At 44.1% G+C, this 16,262-nt stretch overlaps 1 protein-coding gene across 1 annotated transcript; it reads left to right on the top strand.

Annotated features, from left to right (window-relative positions):
* The first annotated feature begins 2,524 nt into the window (after nt 1-2,524).
* On the top strand, nt 2,525-9,683 carry CUNH2orf78 (chromosome unknown C2orf78 homolog). Its single transcript, XM_025867645.1, has 3 exons — nt 2,525-2,677; nt 6,139-6,900; nt 7,774-9,683. The coding sequence occupies exons 1-3, from the start codon at nt 2,578-2,580 to the stop codon at nt 9,681-9,683; spliced, it is 2,772 nt and encodes a 923-aa protein (XP_025723430.1). The 5' UTR covers nt 2,525-2,577.
* The last annotated feature ends 6,579 nt before the right edge of the window (nt 9,684-16,262 follow it).

Genomic DNA, 16,262 nt, shown 5'->3' with positions numbered 1-16,262 from the left:
GTTAGAAAAACTCTGAATTTCTGCTATACGTGGAACAGCAAAGGATAGCATGTCCTGTAGTAGGTCTGAAGGCAGAATAGAGTACTGAATTCCAGCTATAATAGCTGGGTTTTTTTGTCATTTGTATTTTTTAGTTTCTAATATCTGAAAGTATTTTATATACACAGTTCGTCTTCACAACCGCTTGAGATCTGGACAAACTGAGGGTCAGGAAGATCAGAGTTATTGAATAAATGATTAAATGAATGGGTAAAAAGATCACTAGCTTTAACATTTCTGGGACAGTCATATTCTAACCAAGTTTAAGTCCATAAGCATTTACAATTCTGAAAACTTACACATAATGTAAAACAGGTCAGTATTATCACATTGCTATTTGGAAAAAGAAAAGATTTAAGATAGCACAGCACATTTGTAAACTTACAATTAGGTACATTCAAATTTGGTGCTCAATCATAAAATATTTTTTTGGAATTTATGAAAAAAATATTCAATAGGCATAGAATGGCCAAAAAGTATGAATGGTACATATATCTACGAATATGATAATATATAAAAGGTGACTTAAATTTATCAGAAACTACAAAAGGTATATTGGTCTTGCACTTCCAATGTGCTAAAAAACACAACAAACTCAGTTATAATTGACACAAGAAAATCCAGACCTAGGCAGGGAGCCGGCTTCTCCCTCTGCCTGCAGCTCCCCCTGCTTGTGCTCTCTCTCTCTCTCTCTCTCTCTGACAAATAAATAAGATCTTTTAAAAAAAAACCTATATTCTACAAACATACCAATCAATGATATAAATGAGGTAATATGACAAAAAAAGTGAAAAAATATATTTAAGATTATTCTCTTTAGTGTAGAGAGTTCATGGCAGTTGCTGCACTATCTAGTTGCATAAATAACTTAATGACTATAAGATATTAAATACTAAAATATGTTATTATATAAGTTACATTATAATCAATGTTATATATGAATTAATATTATAATTATGTAAGTGTTATGCTCATATGTATATGTAAATTTACATTTATATGTATATGAACATGTATATAATTGTATGTTCTGTTAATACAAAATGAGGCCAAAATGTGTCAACTTACTTTTTTTTTTTAAGAGTTTATTTACTTGTCAGAGAGAGAGAGTGAGAGAGCGCACAAGCAGTGGCAGTGGCAGGCAGAGGGAGAAGCAGGCTCCCCGCGGAGCAGGGAGCCCGATGCGGGGCTCGATCCCAGGACCCTGGGATCATGACCTGAGCCGAAGGCAGACACTGATTGACTGAGCCACCCAGGCGTCCCAGTGTCAATTTATTTCTCACAGAAAGCAAAAATCCACAGGAATCTCTTTTTTCCTGTACTCTCCACACGCATGTTCCCTAGCCTCAAAGAATGTCCTCTTCTTTCTCTAACTATTCTCCTCTTCATGTTGCCTGATCTTGCGCCCAAGCATGGCAGGCAAAGAATCCTAAAGGCCCAAGATTCTACAGTGGCTGTTTGCAAGGGGGGTGGAGGCTACAGTAACTGCCACACTGGATACACTTAAGTGAGAAGGAAAAAGGGAAAGTATCCCGAATGCCATCAATGCCTTTTACCTATAAAAGAACGGGATGGCAGGATGCCCGTGTGGCCCAAAGAGTCAGAGGTAGCGAATTATGGGCAAAAGAATTGCAACCAAATGCTGGAAAAAGAAAGGTCTGCAATCAGCTGCGTTCTCCAGCTCTCTGGTATTTGCTTCTAATGGGCAGAATTCATTTTGGGAAGCATCAGGCACTGAAAAGAAGACTCCTGCTGCTGGAAGTTGACCAGAAGTAACATCCAGGAGTGTTAAGAATGCAAGATCAAGGCTTGTCCCAGAAACAGTGCCCATGATGAAAGAGAGAAGAGAGATCTAAGTCCAACCTGGCCCAGCCCAGCGCAGTCCAAGAAAGTTAGGATTCAAGGAGAAGAATGAAAGAGAAGAGCCTGCACCACATCATTCCCCGCAAGGTGCATTCAACGAACTTCACGCTATTCTTTAACCAAATTACCAAAGGACCTCTTTAATCCCTTCCTTTGCTCCTTAAAAGCTGCAGTAAGTTCACTAATCAGATTGACTATTATTTCAGAACACCTGTAATTGTTCAACCTAGATGTGCCTTTCCTTTGCCTCTAAGGGTGTTAATTAATTGTATATATAATTATAAATGTAGAATACACAAGATAAAATATGATATATAGAATATAAATAACTATTAGGTAATTATATCAATGAACATCTCTAAGAAACGTTGAGATGACTCCCCTAACATAAGATCCTGGGGAAAGTGAGACTATCACATCTGTCTTGTCGGATTAGGTACCACTTAGGTGTTGCCTTAGCTCTCCTACCACTCCTTCCACCCAATCCCGTCTTCTTTTTGGGAATCTGACCTCCCCATTGGTTCCCTCATACCTTTAAACTGCCTGCTTTGTGACATCATTCTCCCACCAAACCTACCACCACCTGGTAGAATCTTGGGGTTTCCATGGAGTTGTCTGTAAATAAATTTGGATCATCGCAAGTGACCAGTGACCGGTGACCTTCATACTGGACACATGCACTCCTTGGCTTCAGCTGCTCCGACACCCTCTAGTATCGGCTCCGCATCCCTTGTTTCTGCAGCGGATGTTTCCTCTTCTTCTCTGACCATGTCTGGTAAGGAAAGAAACTTTTAAAAGTTTCTCATTGGATTTTTTTTTTTTTTACCCTAAATGTAGTTGTAGATTCAAAATAGCACGGACTAATGGGGGAAAGTATTGAACTAAAAATCTGAGACCTCATTTCAGTTTTGACGTTGGCATTTACTAGCTGTGTGACTTTGGATGAGTCATTGACTCACAGAATCTGTTTTTTCCTCGTCTGTTATGTTAGGATGTTAGATTGGTTGTTCTCTCTGGTCCCTTTTTTTTCTAATATTGAGTCTTAAAGGGCACCCAGGGAGAAAACGAAATCAGAGACTTCTTGAGAGTGTTTCAACAGAAAGAGAGAAAACCTCGGTTACGTAGAAAACTAGCAATATTTGCCAAGATGTTTCATGTGAAATGGTCCCTCCACTAATATTTCAAATGTAGTATTTTAAATTTAGTGCTGTTCAGAAAGTCAGAGTCACATGATTTGAAGTTTTCTACCTGGTGTGGGTGAAAAGGGAAATCAGGGAAGGAGGATGGAGAAGAGTGGGCTCTGGGGAGGCAAGTCTTAAAAGGTGAGGAAGTTCAGGATTGTTTCCCTCAACACAGGCCAACGGGAACCAAGGGGGAGGAGAAAATACTAAGAACGAAGGGGATGCAGGGCGCCTGGATGGCTCGGTCGGTTGAGCAGCTAAGTATCTGCCTTCTGCTCAGGTCATGATCTCCTGAGATGGAGCCCTGCGTCAGGCTCCCTGCGTGTTCAGAGGGAAGTCTGCTTCTCTCTCTCTCTCCCTCTCTCTTTCCAAAATAAATACATAAATCTTAAAAAAAAAAAAAAAGAGTGAAGGGGAAGAGTACAGGAGCTTTCAAGAAAAAAAGAGGTAGTTTAGGATGGAATGTTGAAGGGAACCAAAGATTTTAAATTAAAGCAGAAAGAGCATAAAGTGAAATTTGCTTAGAGCAGGGCAAAACAAAGTTGATTTTAGCAAACACTTCCATTAATAGACAAGGCAGGAAAGGAAGGGCAGAATAGGGCCTCACCAGGAAAAGCAGCTTACAGAAAAGTCGTACTCAGCTGTTTAGGTTTTGTTATTGGCCCCCTGAACACAGATGGCACTTAACAGTTTAAAATGTAAACATTTTAGAAATACAATTTAGAAAAGATGCTTCTTATCAACAAGCAACTAATAAAAGTAGCTATCTAAGGGGGGATGGAAGAAACAGAATTTTCAGTTTTATTTCTTTTTTTTTTAAGATTTTGTTTATTTATTTGACAGAGAGAGACACAATGAGAGAGGGGGAGCACAAGCAGGGGGAGTGGGAGAGGGAGAAGCAGGCTTCCCGCGGAGCAGGGAGCCCGATGTGGGGCTCGATCCCAGGACCCTGGGACCATACCTGAGCCGAAGGCAGATGCTTAACGACTGAGCCACCCAGGCACCCCTCAGTTTTATTTCATTTTGACTTTTAAGCTATGTAGATGTTTTGCCTATTAAAGATCAGACTAAGTTTGTTTTAAAATTGGCATCTCCTAGATTGAATCATAAGGCTGCTTCTCATCTCTACAGTTATTTTCTTCCCAACACAGAGGGCACACATCTGTTTTTAGATCTTAGTTAGCAACTTAACAAGAAAAGAAAAAGTCAAGTCCCACATCTCTAATTCCACATTTATCTAAAACAATTTTGTGGAGTCCTTTGGGTTTTCCCACATTAAAAATTTTTTAATTTGATTTTAGTGATGATGGCTTTTTTAGGCTTTGAAGGTGACGTTTTCCTGGATGTTGAAGATGATTAAAATAAATTTTTGGATGAATATAAAAACCTCCATGATGTTTTTTAAGTGTTCGCTTTTGTTATACGATTATATTGAAATATATATGTCTTTTTTATTGTTTTCTTCTGATTTTATTTATTTTTTAACTTAAATTCAGTTAATTAACATAGTATAATATTAGTTTCAGAGGTAGAGTTCGGTTGAAACATATATTTCTACTAGACCTAGTACCTGTTACTTGCTGGGTAATATTCAGAAAAAATGTGAACGAACCCATAATGGAATTCCTTTAAACTTACTATTTCCCTCTCTGCTTTGTACCAGATTTTATTGAAATATTTGTCTACAAAACTTGTGGCTACCTCTACATTCACATTTATGGCATTTGCTGCTTGTTAGGCAATTTTTACTGATATATCTTCTCTGTCTACATGCACTGGCTAGGAACTCATTCTATTGTGGGGCTGTGTTTTGGTTAGTAGTATTCATCAAAATAGGGTAGGCAATATTCACTTCCATCATATTGCATATATGATACAGAATTTCATTTATTAGTGAACTTATTATGCTCTGATGCTTGCTACATATCCCAGTTTTCGCTAGTATCTATATATTTCTTCTTAGTTCTGTAATATATGTTTTTCATGATTTTTCTGTCTTTCCAGAACATAATATATCTTCCTTCATATAAATATAAAAAGTGTAATGTACCACTTTCATTCATGTAAGAATGATTATTCCATTATTAGCATTGTTATTATAACCACTTTATAGATGAGTAATCTGAAGCTCAGAGAGAGTTTAAATAACTTTTTTCTTTCAAAAAGCACTTCTTGAGAAACTTACTCTAGGTAGTCATTTTGAGGTAGGATCAGAAACCAGATTTAAAAGAATAAGAATGACCCTTTTTTCTTTTAAAAAAGATTTTATTTTCAAGTAGTCTCTATACCCACCGTGGGGTTCGAACTCACAACCCCAAGATCAAGAGTCACACGCCCCTCTGACTGAGCCAGACAGGCGCCCCAAGAGGGACCCTTTACATTTACCAATGGACTGAGCTGTACATGAACTCTAGGAAATAGCGCGTGAACTGCACAAGCAAAACGAGACCCTGAAGTTACAATATAGTCATAGCTGTACTGTTCTCTAATAGGGGGGAGAAAAGGTCTATACTAGTTGCATTTCTCCTGGTTTCTGACAGTGTTATGCTCAGAGCAGGGTCCTGGCAAGAAGTCATGATACTTAGGCTCTGTAACATGGTAATGAGACCTAACATCAGGGGAGAACTTGAACAAGTCCATGTGACCTCCCTGAGCCTCAGTTTTGTCCCTTGGAGAATGAGAACGTGAGAACAGAGGCTCTCTGAGGCCCTCCGAGTACTGAAATGCTTCAATCTAGAACAAAGTGGTATGCGAGTGGCTGCTGGGGCAGGCTCCAGGCAAAGCTAGGGCAGGAAGAAGGCTGCTTCTCGCCTAAAGAACGATGCATGAAGCACACCACCTAGGTCTTCTGCACACCCGGGCCCAAGCTGGGAGCTCGGGCGGTGACTATAGACGAGTAACGACCACCATCCTACATGGTTTGGGTTTTGGTATCTCAGCAAGCGTTGGTTCAGAGGCTTCCTGGTAGCAACAACTTTAAGATAATGCTGTTCCTCAAACATAGTGAGAATTGATCCATCCCCCTGATTTTTCATCACCCTCTTTTTCCCTACAGAAAATTTCCAAAATCCATCTTTACTTGGAACTCCAAACTCTCTGCAGTTCTCTCTCCCCATGGTGAGCAATGTGGCTTCCCTGACAGGAAGCGTCTGCAACTTCTCCCGAGTCTCCGCTCCAGCAGTCAGTTCAGCATGGCTACTGCCATCAGCTTCTGGCACCTCCTTCCAGCCACTTGTGGGGAGTGCCTACCTTTACCAACATTGCAGTACAACCATGTTGTCTGGAGTTACTCGCCAGAGCCAGATCTCCACATCAGCTGCTTCCTATCCCGGGATTTTTGAGTGGGATGTCACAGGAAGTACTGAAAAGAAGTCCTCTTTGCTCAGAGACTTCACTGTGACTGTCATTGACCAGGACACAGCTGTGTCTTCCATGTCTATGGCAACCCCGTATGATAAAACTTCAGAGGCCAATAACATGGTCCCTCTGTATCCATCGCTTTCTGCCAGCCTTGTTCAGGGAAGACCATCTCAGATGCCAAATCAAGGACATAGCCTAGCACTTCCCTACCAGGAAGGAAGCCAGGTATATTACTATAATCAAGGCACACTGGGTCCTCTACTGTCTGGAGAACTTGGCCCCTGCCTGCAATCCTATGGCTCAGTGTCATACACCGGAAGTAGGGCCTCTGCCCCTCAGCCAGAAATGGTGATGGTACTAAAGGAGGTTCAGCCCGCAAACGTCCTACCACCAGCCTCCACCTCTGGAATCTACTATTCTGTGTCTGCCCAACCCCTCACAGAAACAAGTTTTCAAGGTGAGTAAAGATAGCAAGAGGGAGAGAAATAAGGTCAGCATTCAAAAATAGGGTCAAATCTGCAGCTGAGAGGTAGTGAGTCCCCAGATGGGCAGAATGTAAGTCCTGAGAGGTTAATAACCACGATCCTTGCTCGGTGCTCTCCACTTTCAGACTCTGTTCAAGAACACCGCGCAGAGGTGGGAAGGTGGTACACTGTAATGGCCAGCTATGCTACATGTGCAGGAACCCCAAGAGCATAGCAAGGGCTCCCACACTTTTCACTGCCCTAGCCGATCACCCTCCCTGTACTACCACATGGTAATGAACTCCCTTCCCCGAGCTATTGCTTCAGTCTCTTTGGAAAGCATTTCGGAACTCTTGTTGTGATGGAGCCTGTTTAACTCTGCCTCACTTCCTTAATTTACACCAGGATTTAAGACTCGCATTCCAAGATCCTGTCCAAAGCAAGCAGGCTAAGAATTTACCCTCGTTTACATATTTTATCAGGAAGAGCTCCATTCCCTCTCCCAGTCCACAGTGTGAAGTAGTTTTATTCTTTAAGGAAAGGGGGAGAGACTTGAAGTGACTCTATATGAGAATGCTAGGCTTTGTTAAACATTTCATAATATACAAACCACTTCTACTTCTTATTTGACTTAAAACAACCCTACAAAATACAAAGAAAACCAAGAACCAATGACATCAAATGATCACCTGTAAGAACTAGAAGTCACCTCCTATACCTCCTAGCGCATGGTGCTGTCCTTGATCCTTAAGAAAAGCTGGTAGAACTGCCCTGCCCATTGCTGGGAGGTGCATGATTTCTGTATTAGTGTCTAGGGGGAGCATCTCACTTACCAGGTAATGACTTTTTCCTTGATTCCTTTGTAGTGATGGAGACTTCCCTGGGGATGGAGACTTCCCTGGGATTGCAACCTTCAAGTCAGACATTTTGTCTGCCACAAACTCCAGAATTCCCCAAGTCCTGCAGTAGCAGAAATATCCAGATGCTTGAAAGTAACCCACCACCTGAGCTTGGAGACATCTCAATGATAGCTCCAGTCCAGAGTTCCAGTAATGTGCTGGCACTGCCTCCAGCTCCAAGCCAGGAACAAACAGAGAACAAGAATTTGGATGATATTAAAACCAAGCTTTCAAAGCCTCTGGACGCCTACCAGATCCCAATAGAAAACCAAGATCCTCCACTACTTCCTTTAGACATTCCTGATATTCACCAGCTCCTGGCGTGCATTGATCCCCTGGGCCAGGAGGAGCAGCCTCGTTCTGAAAACACCAATCTGGGAAAAAATACCCTGAGTCTTGAAGACCAAGTGACCCTTGGAAATGGGATTGAATCTAGTGGTGGTTTTGCAGACATCGCTACACTGGTAGAGGACATTCATCTTCCCCAGCTCTTTAATTCCTTGAAAGACCTTGATCAAGCCAAAGGTCCCAAGGTGATCAAAGCCAAAGATACCAGAGTCATCAAGTTGAATCAGGTGCAAGAAAAGTCAAGTGTCACAAAGGCTCCCTCTAATCAGGTCAAGAAGAACAAGCATAAAGCCACTGAGCCTATCAATGGCACTCCCAAGACCAAAATCCAGGTGAAGAACCCAGAGTGCCTCTTAGGGGGAGAAGTGGTTATTTGCAATGCTGTAGACAGTAACAGTGCTCCTGTGAACATGGCCAAGCATTCCAGCAGCAAATCTCAGAAAGCTGCATCCAGCAGGACCAGCAAAACAAAGAGCCATGGGCAGGAAAAGACCAAAAGGACCAGAGAAAACAACCCCAAGAAAGCTGAAGAGAGTAAGCAGCCAGGGAACAAAGTCAAGGCAGAGGAGAAGCCAACCATTCCCAAGATGAAGCAGAAGAAAAATCAACCCGAGCTTAGCCAAGAGACCTTTAAGAAGCCTCGAAGCTGCCTAGGCATGCACATGTTGGAGTCTGTGCAGGTTTTTCATGCACTGGGGAAGAAGAGTGATAAGAAAACTGGACTGTCTTCCTCCCGGGCCCTGGTAAGCTCCAGGAACCTAAAAGATGCCCAGCCATCCTCAGCCATCAAACGATGGCTTGATACCCCACGTGAGGGTAAAGGTCCTGAGAAAAATCAAGTCAAAGCCCAGAAACGAGACAGAGGTGAGGACAAAGAGTGTCCCTCTCCATCCCAGTATGAGCTGCCACCTCCTGGGAAGGTCAAGTTGGTGCCTTTGCCTTTTCCAACCTTGGAGAAGCCTCAGGCTCGACCTGTTCCTAGGAGGCCACAGTCTCTGGCCTCACGTCGGTCTTACCCTGCCCGGCCTGGTTCTACTAGCTCAGCTCAGCCTGTTGCAATCAATTCATCCCGGCCGACTCCTGCCTCCTTGACAGGTCCTACCAGACCAGCTTGGCCAATTTCAACCAATCCGACCCGACCAGGTTTGACCAACCCTACCCGGCCTAGTGTCCCACAGTCTGCTGCCTCTAGGCCTGCACCCTACAAAACATCATCTTGCACTTCTCTCCAGCGGGAGCCTGCTGCCACGGCTGTGACCAAGCTCCAGTCCCCATCCAAACCTCCAAGTCAATTTCTACTCCAAGACTTCTGCCTTCAACCAATTCCATGGAGGAAACCCAATGTCCCTGAGCCTGTAATGTCAAAGCCCATCACAAAAGAGCAGAGACCAGAGCGGGAGGCCATGAAGAGGCAGGCTCAGCAAGAGCGTGAGAATGCTGCCAAATACACCTCTTTGGGGAAAGTGCAGTTTTTCATTGAGAGGGAAAAGGATATGGAAATTGCTCGATATCATGGCTATGCAATATAAGAGGTGCTAGGATTGTTGGTACCAATCTGGGTACCAGCTGTTTATTCATATATAGATAGATAGATATAAATTTCTTTATTTATTTGCATATATTTTAAGACTTAATAAAACGTAATAAATATAATTAGTCGATTAGAAATAAAGAAGCCTTTTTGAGTTCTGAGGTGCTGTTAACTGTGGTTTTTCTTTGGTGCGGGTGGGAATCAAAGGCTGCATGAGAAAGAAAGAACTGGAAGTTGGATGAGAGAATGAGAGAAAAAGATAAGAAAAGAAAAAGGAACTTGGTCCAAGCCTAGAAAGGCCAAAAGAAGAGAGATTTTATGGGTTTATGAAAAGCAGGAGTGGGGGAAATGGCAGAATCAGGGTCTGAGGTTAGACTTAAAAGAATACATTTTGTATAGACTTGAAGCTGAGAGCAGATGAGTCTTGGTTGACTAGGAAAAATTAAAACCTTTCATGGACACCGGCCCTATGTCCCATGTCCACCAGATAGGGATTTTTGAAAACAAGAGACTCAGGACACACCTCCAGAAGGTTTGGGTTGCCTTATCCATGTAGGGCTATGGTTGGGTAAGGAAAGTATAAATCATAGGGGAATCTACCAGAAGGATTGCAAGGGCTCACATTTATCCTGGGGGCAGCTGATAACAGGAGCCTAGCCAACTGCGGCAGCAGGAGGGCCACGCAGAACCGGGCCTGGGATACAAATCACCGCTTCCTAAACACCTATGCCCCAGGCCTGCGAATGCACTACTCCGGTGAACGTGCACAATAACATGCAAGGCTAGTCCCGCTGTGCCACTTGACTAGCGAGATTCGGCAATGGGCTTAGGTCACGCTGCAGGCGGAGCACAAGGCTTCCATTTGAGGCTTACATGGCTCCAAAGCCTTCAGTATTTGCAAGCGCCGGTAGGCGGCCAACCTGGCTTTCAGAGCACAGCGTCCGGAGTTTACTGGTGGTCGAGATCAAACTTCTGTAGGAACCTAAATGTTAACTTGAGGGGCCTGTCAGGTCGTCCTCCATCGACCCTGGCACATGCCGGCTTCTCTAAACGTGACCAACCGAAGCGCACAAGAAAAATCCGCCGGTCCCTCTCCGCAGGGTAAGAGCTGCGGGCGCCCGGCGCCGGAGCGCACCGGGTAGCGCACCCACCGCGGCAGCACGCGGGCGCCACGGGTCTAACTGTGCTCCTCCGGACCTCGTGGGGCGGCTGGAGGGAGGGAGGGAGGGAGGGAGGGGGGGAGGGGGGGGGGGGGGCCCGAAGGGGAAGGGGGGGGGGGGGGGGGAGAGATGGGGACAGCGAAAGTCACCACGGGAAAACTGGTAATTTGCATTTTAAAAATTATTTTGTTTGCGATATAATTATCAATCCATAAAAGTCACCTTTTGAGATGGTAAATTCGGTGTTATTTAGTACATTCACAAGCTTGTGCAACCATCGCGATTATCTAACCCCTAACATTTTCATCACCCCAAAAAGAAACGCTCTTAAGCATTAGCAGTCACTTCTCATTCCCTCTTCCCTCCAGCCCCTGGCAACCGGGGATCTGCTTTCTATCTGTCTGGATTTACCTTCTCTGGACATTTCATATGTATGAAATAATACAATACATGACCTTTGTGTCTGACCTCAGCATAATGTTTTCAAAGTTCCTCCATGTTGTAGTGTGTCTACATCATTGCTTTTTAGGACTGTGATATTCTATTGCATGGCTCTACCACATTTGTTTAATCATTCATCAGTTGGTGGACATTTGGGTTGTTTCCAATAATATTTTACATTTTTCAAGAGTTTATTCACTCCATTTCACAGATAATGAGATAGGCTTGGAGACTGTCAAGAATTTACCCAAGATTAAGAGCTAGCAGTTGGGGGAGCTGGGGTTTGCACTCAGGCAGTCAGACTTCAGAGGTAATAAATTCACATGATGGGACAAGGTACAAAAGTTATTCAACAGAAATACCCAGCTGCCCACTTCCCTGCCCCCTGAGAGACATCTACTCTTGCCACGCTGTGACTCCTTCCAGAGAAATTATTTATGTCTCAATATGTATATATCACAGTGTTTTGACTAATTTGTCCCACTGATTTGTAATGTCACTTTTATAGCATACTAAATTCTTATATGTATTTGTATTACTCTTTTCAGAGTTGTCCTGGCTTTTTTGCCAATCTTTTCTATTTGCCATTTCTCTAGAATTCTTTTTATCTTCTTTTTGATTTTTAAAAATTTCCTACTTTTCTTGTTTGTTTCTCTTAAAGCCTTATCCATTGTGTTCGTTAACTCTTTTTTTTTTTAAAGATTTATTTATTTGACAGAGACACAGCGAGAGAGGGAACACAGCAGGGAGAGTAGGAGAGGGAGAAGCAGGCTTCCCGCCGAGCAAGGAGCCCGATGCGAGGCTCGATCCCAGGACCCTGGGACCATGACCTGAGCTGAAGGCAGACGCTTAACGACTGAGCCACCCAGGTGCCCCCATTATGTTCATTAACTCTTATGTTATTTTTAATTTAAGTCTTCATTTCTGAAATTTTTAATTTTAGTTTTAATTCTGTCCAGAGCTCTTTCTTCTCGCCAAATTCTGATTTATGTTGTTCTTTCATGGTTTTTTGTTTTGTTTTGTTATGGTAAAATATACATAACACAAAATTGACTGTTTAACCATCTTTTTTTTAAGATTTTATTTATTTATTTGACAGAGAGAGTGGGAGAAGGAACACAAACAGGGGGAGTGGGAGAGGGAGAAGCAGGCTTCCCGCGGAGCAGGGAGCCCGATGTGGGGCTCGATCCCAGGACCCTGGGACCATGACCTGAGCAGACGCTTAATGACTGAGCCACCCAGGCGCCCAACCGTTTAACCATTTTAAGTCTAGATATTCAGCGGCATTAAGTACATGCCTAATGTGGTGCAACCATCAGCACCGTCCACATTTAAAATAATTATGTCCAAAAACTGAGCAGGACTCCAGAAAGGCGGAGCCAGCAGTCTAGTTTTTGAATCTCCCCAACCTTCTCACGGAAATAGATCAACAAAACCCAAAATGCCATTTCCCATTTCCAGAGCTTTTTCATCACCGCAAAGAGAAACTCTGGAGCCGTTAGATATTAACCTCCCCTTCCCTCCCTCACCCCCTATTCTTTCATCTCTTGCACTGCGTCTTCAAATGTCTTTTAGCTTGTTTTGAAATAGCGTGTTCGATTTTGATCTGCTTTGTGGGCCTGTCTCTTCGGACTTGCTTTCCTTGCCTGAAGGGATGCCATTCGGCTCCTTATTCTCATTTCCTGATGCTACCTGTCGAGGCTGCTTTTAGGCAGACAGGTTGGAGCGGGGGAAGGCGGAAAGGGCCACAGCGGCCACGTGGCTGGACACAGCCGGCCCTGCGGGCGCCCACCTCAAAATATGCATAGGCCCTTACTAGCCAACGGGCTACTTACAACCCAGGCACAGTTAGCATAAAAGGGAGAATTCCGTGCGTCCCCTCCCCCCGCCCCTTCCCGCGTTGAGTACAGCGCCACCCGCTGTCTCCTCGCCGACAGCTTCCGTCTTCTGTCCTGCTCCCCGCTCCCTTGCGGTGGATTCAATAAACTCTCTCCTTTGTTCGTCCTCCCGCGCCACCAGCTTCCACCGGATCGTCGCCCCACATTTGGGGGCCCACCATCCGATGCCATGGAGACAGACCCCACACTACCTTTGTGTGGGACTAGATCTCAATCCTTTGTTTGTTGTCCACGTTTTAAGTGAAATCAGCGTTCGTACACTTTGGAAAAGGAGTTGTGGTTGAGGACCACGTTTCTAACTGCACAGAATTTGTTTTTTTCGGTCGTCGTTGCTGTTGGTCAAATGTAGTATTCAAAAACGCGGCAGCTTGCTCTCTGAGGTTTCCTGGCTCCGTTGCCTTCCCCAGACTTTTATCAAGACATTTCCCTTTGTGTCTGATGTTCTGTGAGAAGCTTCTCCTCTGGGCCACATCCTGGAACAGCGCTCTGGCTGCTCAGTGTCAGGACAGAGGGGGCAAGAGCACCCCAGTCCTTTAGACACTCTCTGGGGCACCTTGTATGTAGCCACTAGGTGGGTGGACAACACCCCTCCGGGTCTCAGCTGCTGTTCTCACCTTGACCCACCTGCTGAGTGAATACCTGTGGGCAGTTTGAAGTCCTCCTGCCCTCCAGGCCATCAGATGGGTCTTCTGACTACCCCTGCCTCTCGTGCAGACAGGGGAACCAGGCAGGTCTGGGCCTGTGGCTGGTGCTCTGCCCCACTGTTTTGTGCAGGGCTCAGCCCATCAATAACCAATGTGGTTGGAGCAGCCCTCTGGTTCTTACTATAATTTCAAGTCCTTTAGCAACAACCATCAGGGAAGTTTGAAAAAATAGAGGTTTATTACTTACAAGACTTGGAATTTACACGGCTTACCTGGGGCCCCACAGCAAGGTGGCAGGTAGAGACAGAGCGCTGGGACCAGGGGTTCTGCTTTTATTGTGGTCAAGGGTGGGGGCCTAGGGTTTCAAGGGCTTACTCCTTAGTGGTGAATTTAAAACATAGTGGGAATTTAAGGGAAAAGAAAAGACAAGTGGCCCAAAAGGTCAGTTATTGAAATCGACCAAGATTTCTAAATCAAAGGAGCCTCAGTTGGGGGAAGCCTCAGGTGGCTATTTCCCCCTCATGTAGCTAGCACTGTGTTTATTGGAGATAGCCATCTTTGAAGGGGATGCTGAAATGGATAACTCAGCAATCAAAGCTCATGTCAGGCACTTGCGTTACAAAAAAACCCAAAAACCAAAAAACACACAAAACAACTGTTAGGGCTTACATTACACCCAGCCCCTTGTTGGGGTGGGGTGGGGGGGCTGGTAAATGCTACCCATGGGCATTTGGTTTTGGTTGGTCTATTTCTGTGAGAGGTTTTGGGGAGAATCAAAAACGATGCTGCTGCCTCCATCCGTCTGAAATTCCACTCCAGGGACGCCTGGGTGGCTTACTTGTTAAGTGTCTGCCTTCAGCTCAGGTCATGATCCCAGCGTCCTGGGATTGAGTCCTGCATGGGGCTCCTTCCTCAGAGGGGAGCCTACTTTTCCCTCTGCCTGCCACTCCCCCCTGCTTGTGCTTTCTCTCTCTCTCTGACAAATAAATAAAATATTAAAAAATTTTTTTCATTAAAAAATGAAATTCCACTCCACCATTTGACATAATTATTTTAAATTTGGGGGTTCTGTAATTTTCAGTTCCTGAAAGCAGAGCCCCATTTGCCCTATCTTCTTTGGAACTCTGGCTTAGATGAAGTTTTTTGAGTCTCTCCTGTCTGTATTTGCTCAGTCCATGTTTGGAATAAGAAGTCAAAACATAATAACTTCTAAGAGGCTCCTGGGTGGAGGGACATTTGACCACCATGAGAGGTGGAGGGTCGGAGGCAGGCCCTGGTCAGGAATGTACATCTTTTTTTTCCTTTTTTTTCTTCTCTTTGTATCTACGTCTCTAAACACGGGCAACATGGAACCGCCAATCTGCCCTCCTCTTCGCAAAATATCTGGTCCATGCAGCGCTTTCTTCATCTCAGGTCATAGCAATACTTTTTCCAGAAAAAGTGTAAGGAGGCTTTGCAGTCATTTGACTCTTCTCTTTCCCAACCAACCACATATCTCAACCACACATCTGGAACATCAGCAAATTCCATCTGCCTTACCTTCAAATTGTACCTAGAGCTTGTCACTTCTGACCACTTTTCTCCCCTTCTACTCAAGTCCAAGCTCCTGTCATTTCCTGCCTGGGTATTGGCAGAGCCTCCTAACTCAGTGGTTCCCAAACTTTCTCTATTCATCGAACCCTTGGTGTCTCACCTATAGGCTCAAAGAAATGCCTCACAATCCCATTTATTAAGTAGTTAGGTGCCAAAAATGTAGTAAGTATTTATGCCTGTAGTAGGCTGGATAATGGCCATCCGAAGAGATCAGGTCCTAATCCCTGAAACCTGTGTATCTTACTACCTTATTTAGAAAAAAAGATCCTTGGGTATGTGATTAATTAAGGATCTTGATATGGAGAAGTTATCCCAGCTTAGCAATCACATATGTCCTTTTACTTGTTTATTAAGTACTTTCTATGCCCAGTGTGGGGCTCAAACAACCCCCAGATCAAGAGTCCCATGGTGCACCAACTGAGCCAGCCAGGGGCCCTTCACAGGCGTCCTTATAAGACTGAGGCAGAAGGAGATTTGATACAGACAGCAGAGGAGAGAGCAAGGTGATCATGGAAGCAAAGATTGGAGTGTGGCAGGCAGAAACCACCAGATCTGTAAGAGGAAAGGAACAAAATCTTCCCCCAGAGCCTCTGGAGGGAGTATAGCCTTCCTTACACCTTAATTTTGTCCCAGTGACACTGATTTCAGACTCTGGCCTCCAGAACTGTGAAAAAAGGAATTTCTGCTTCTTTTACAGCCACCAGATTTTGGCATTTCATTAGAGCAGCTGCAGGAGAAAAATGCTCCAGTCACAGAATACATTGTACAATAATACAATGCTCCAACGACTAAGTAGACATTTGAAAAATAATACCTATAAATGAAAAGAAAAAATATTTTT

The sequence above is a fragment of the Callorhinus ursinus genome, unplaced genomic scaffold (assembly GCF_003265705.2).
Source record: "Callorhinus ursinus isolate GAN/ISIS: 27379988/994484 unplaced genomic scaffold, GSC_fseal_2.0 scaffold10, whole genome shotgun sequence".
Lineage (NCBI taxonomy): Eukaryota > Metazoa > Chordata > Mammalia > Carnivora > Otariidae > Callorhinus > Callorhinus ursinus.
Note: the sequence above shows the minus strand (reverse complement) of the source record. Positions and strands in the feature narration are given on the sequence as shown.

Bases quoted from the DNA above. Each gene is read 5' to 3' on its own strand.
- CUNH2orf78 (XM_025867645.1), top strand. From the start codon at position 2,578: ATGCACTCCTTGGCTTCAGCTGCTCCGACACCCTCTAGTATCGGCTCC. The intron at 2,678-6,138 runs GTAAGGAAAGAA...TTTTCCCTACAG, and splicing joins TTCTTCTCTGACCATGTCTG to AAAATTTCCAAAATCCATCT. The intron at 6,901-7,773 runs GTGAGTAAAGAT...ATTCCTTTGTAG, and splicing joins CACAGAAACAAGTTTTCAAG to TGATGGAGACTTCCCTGGGG.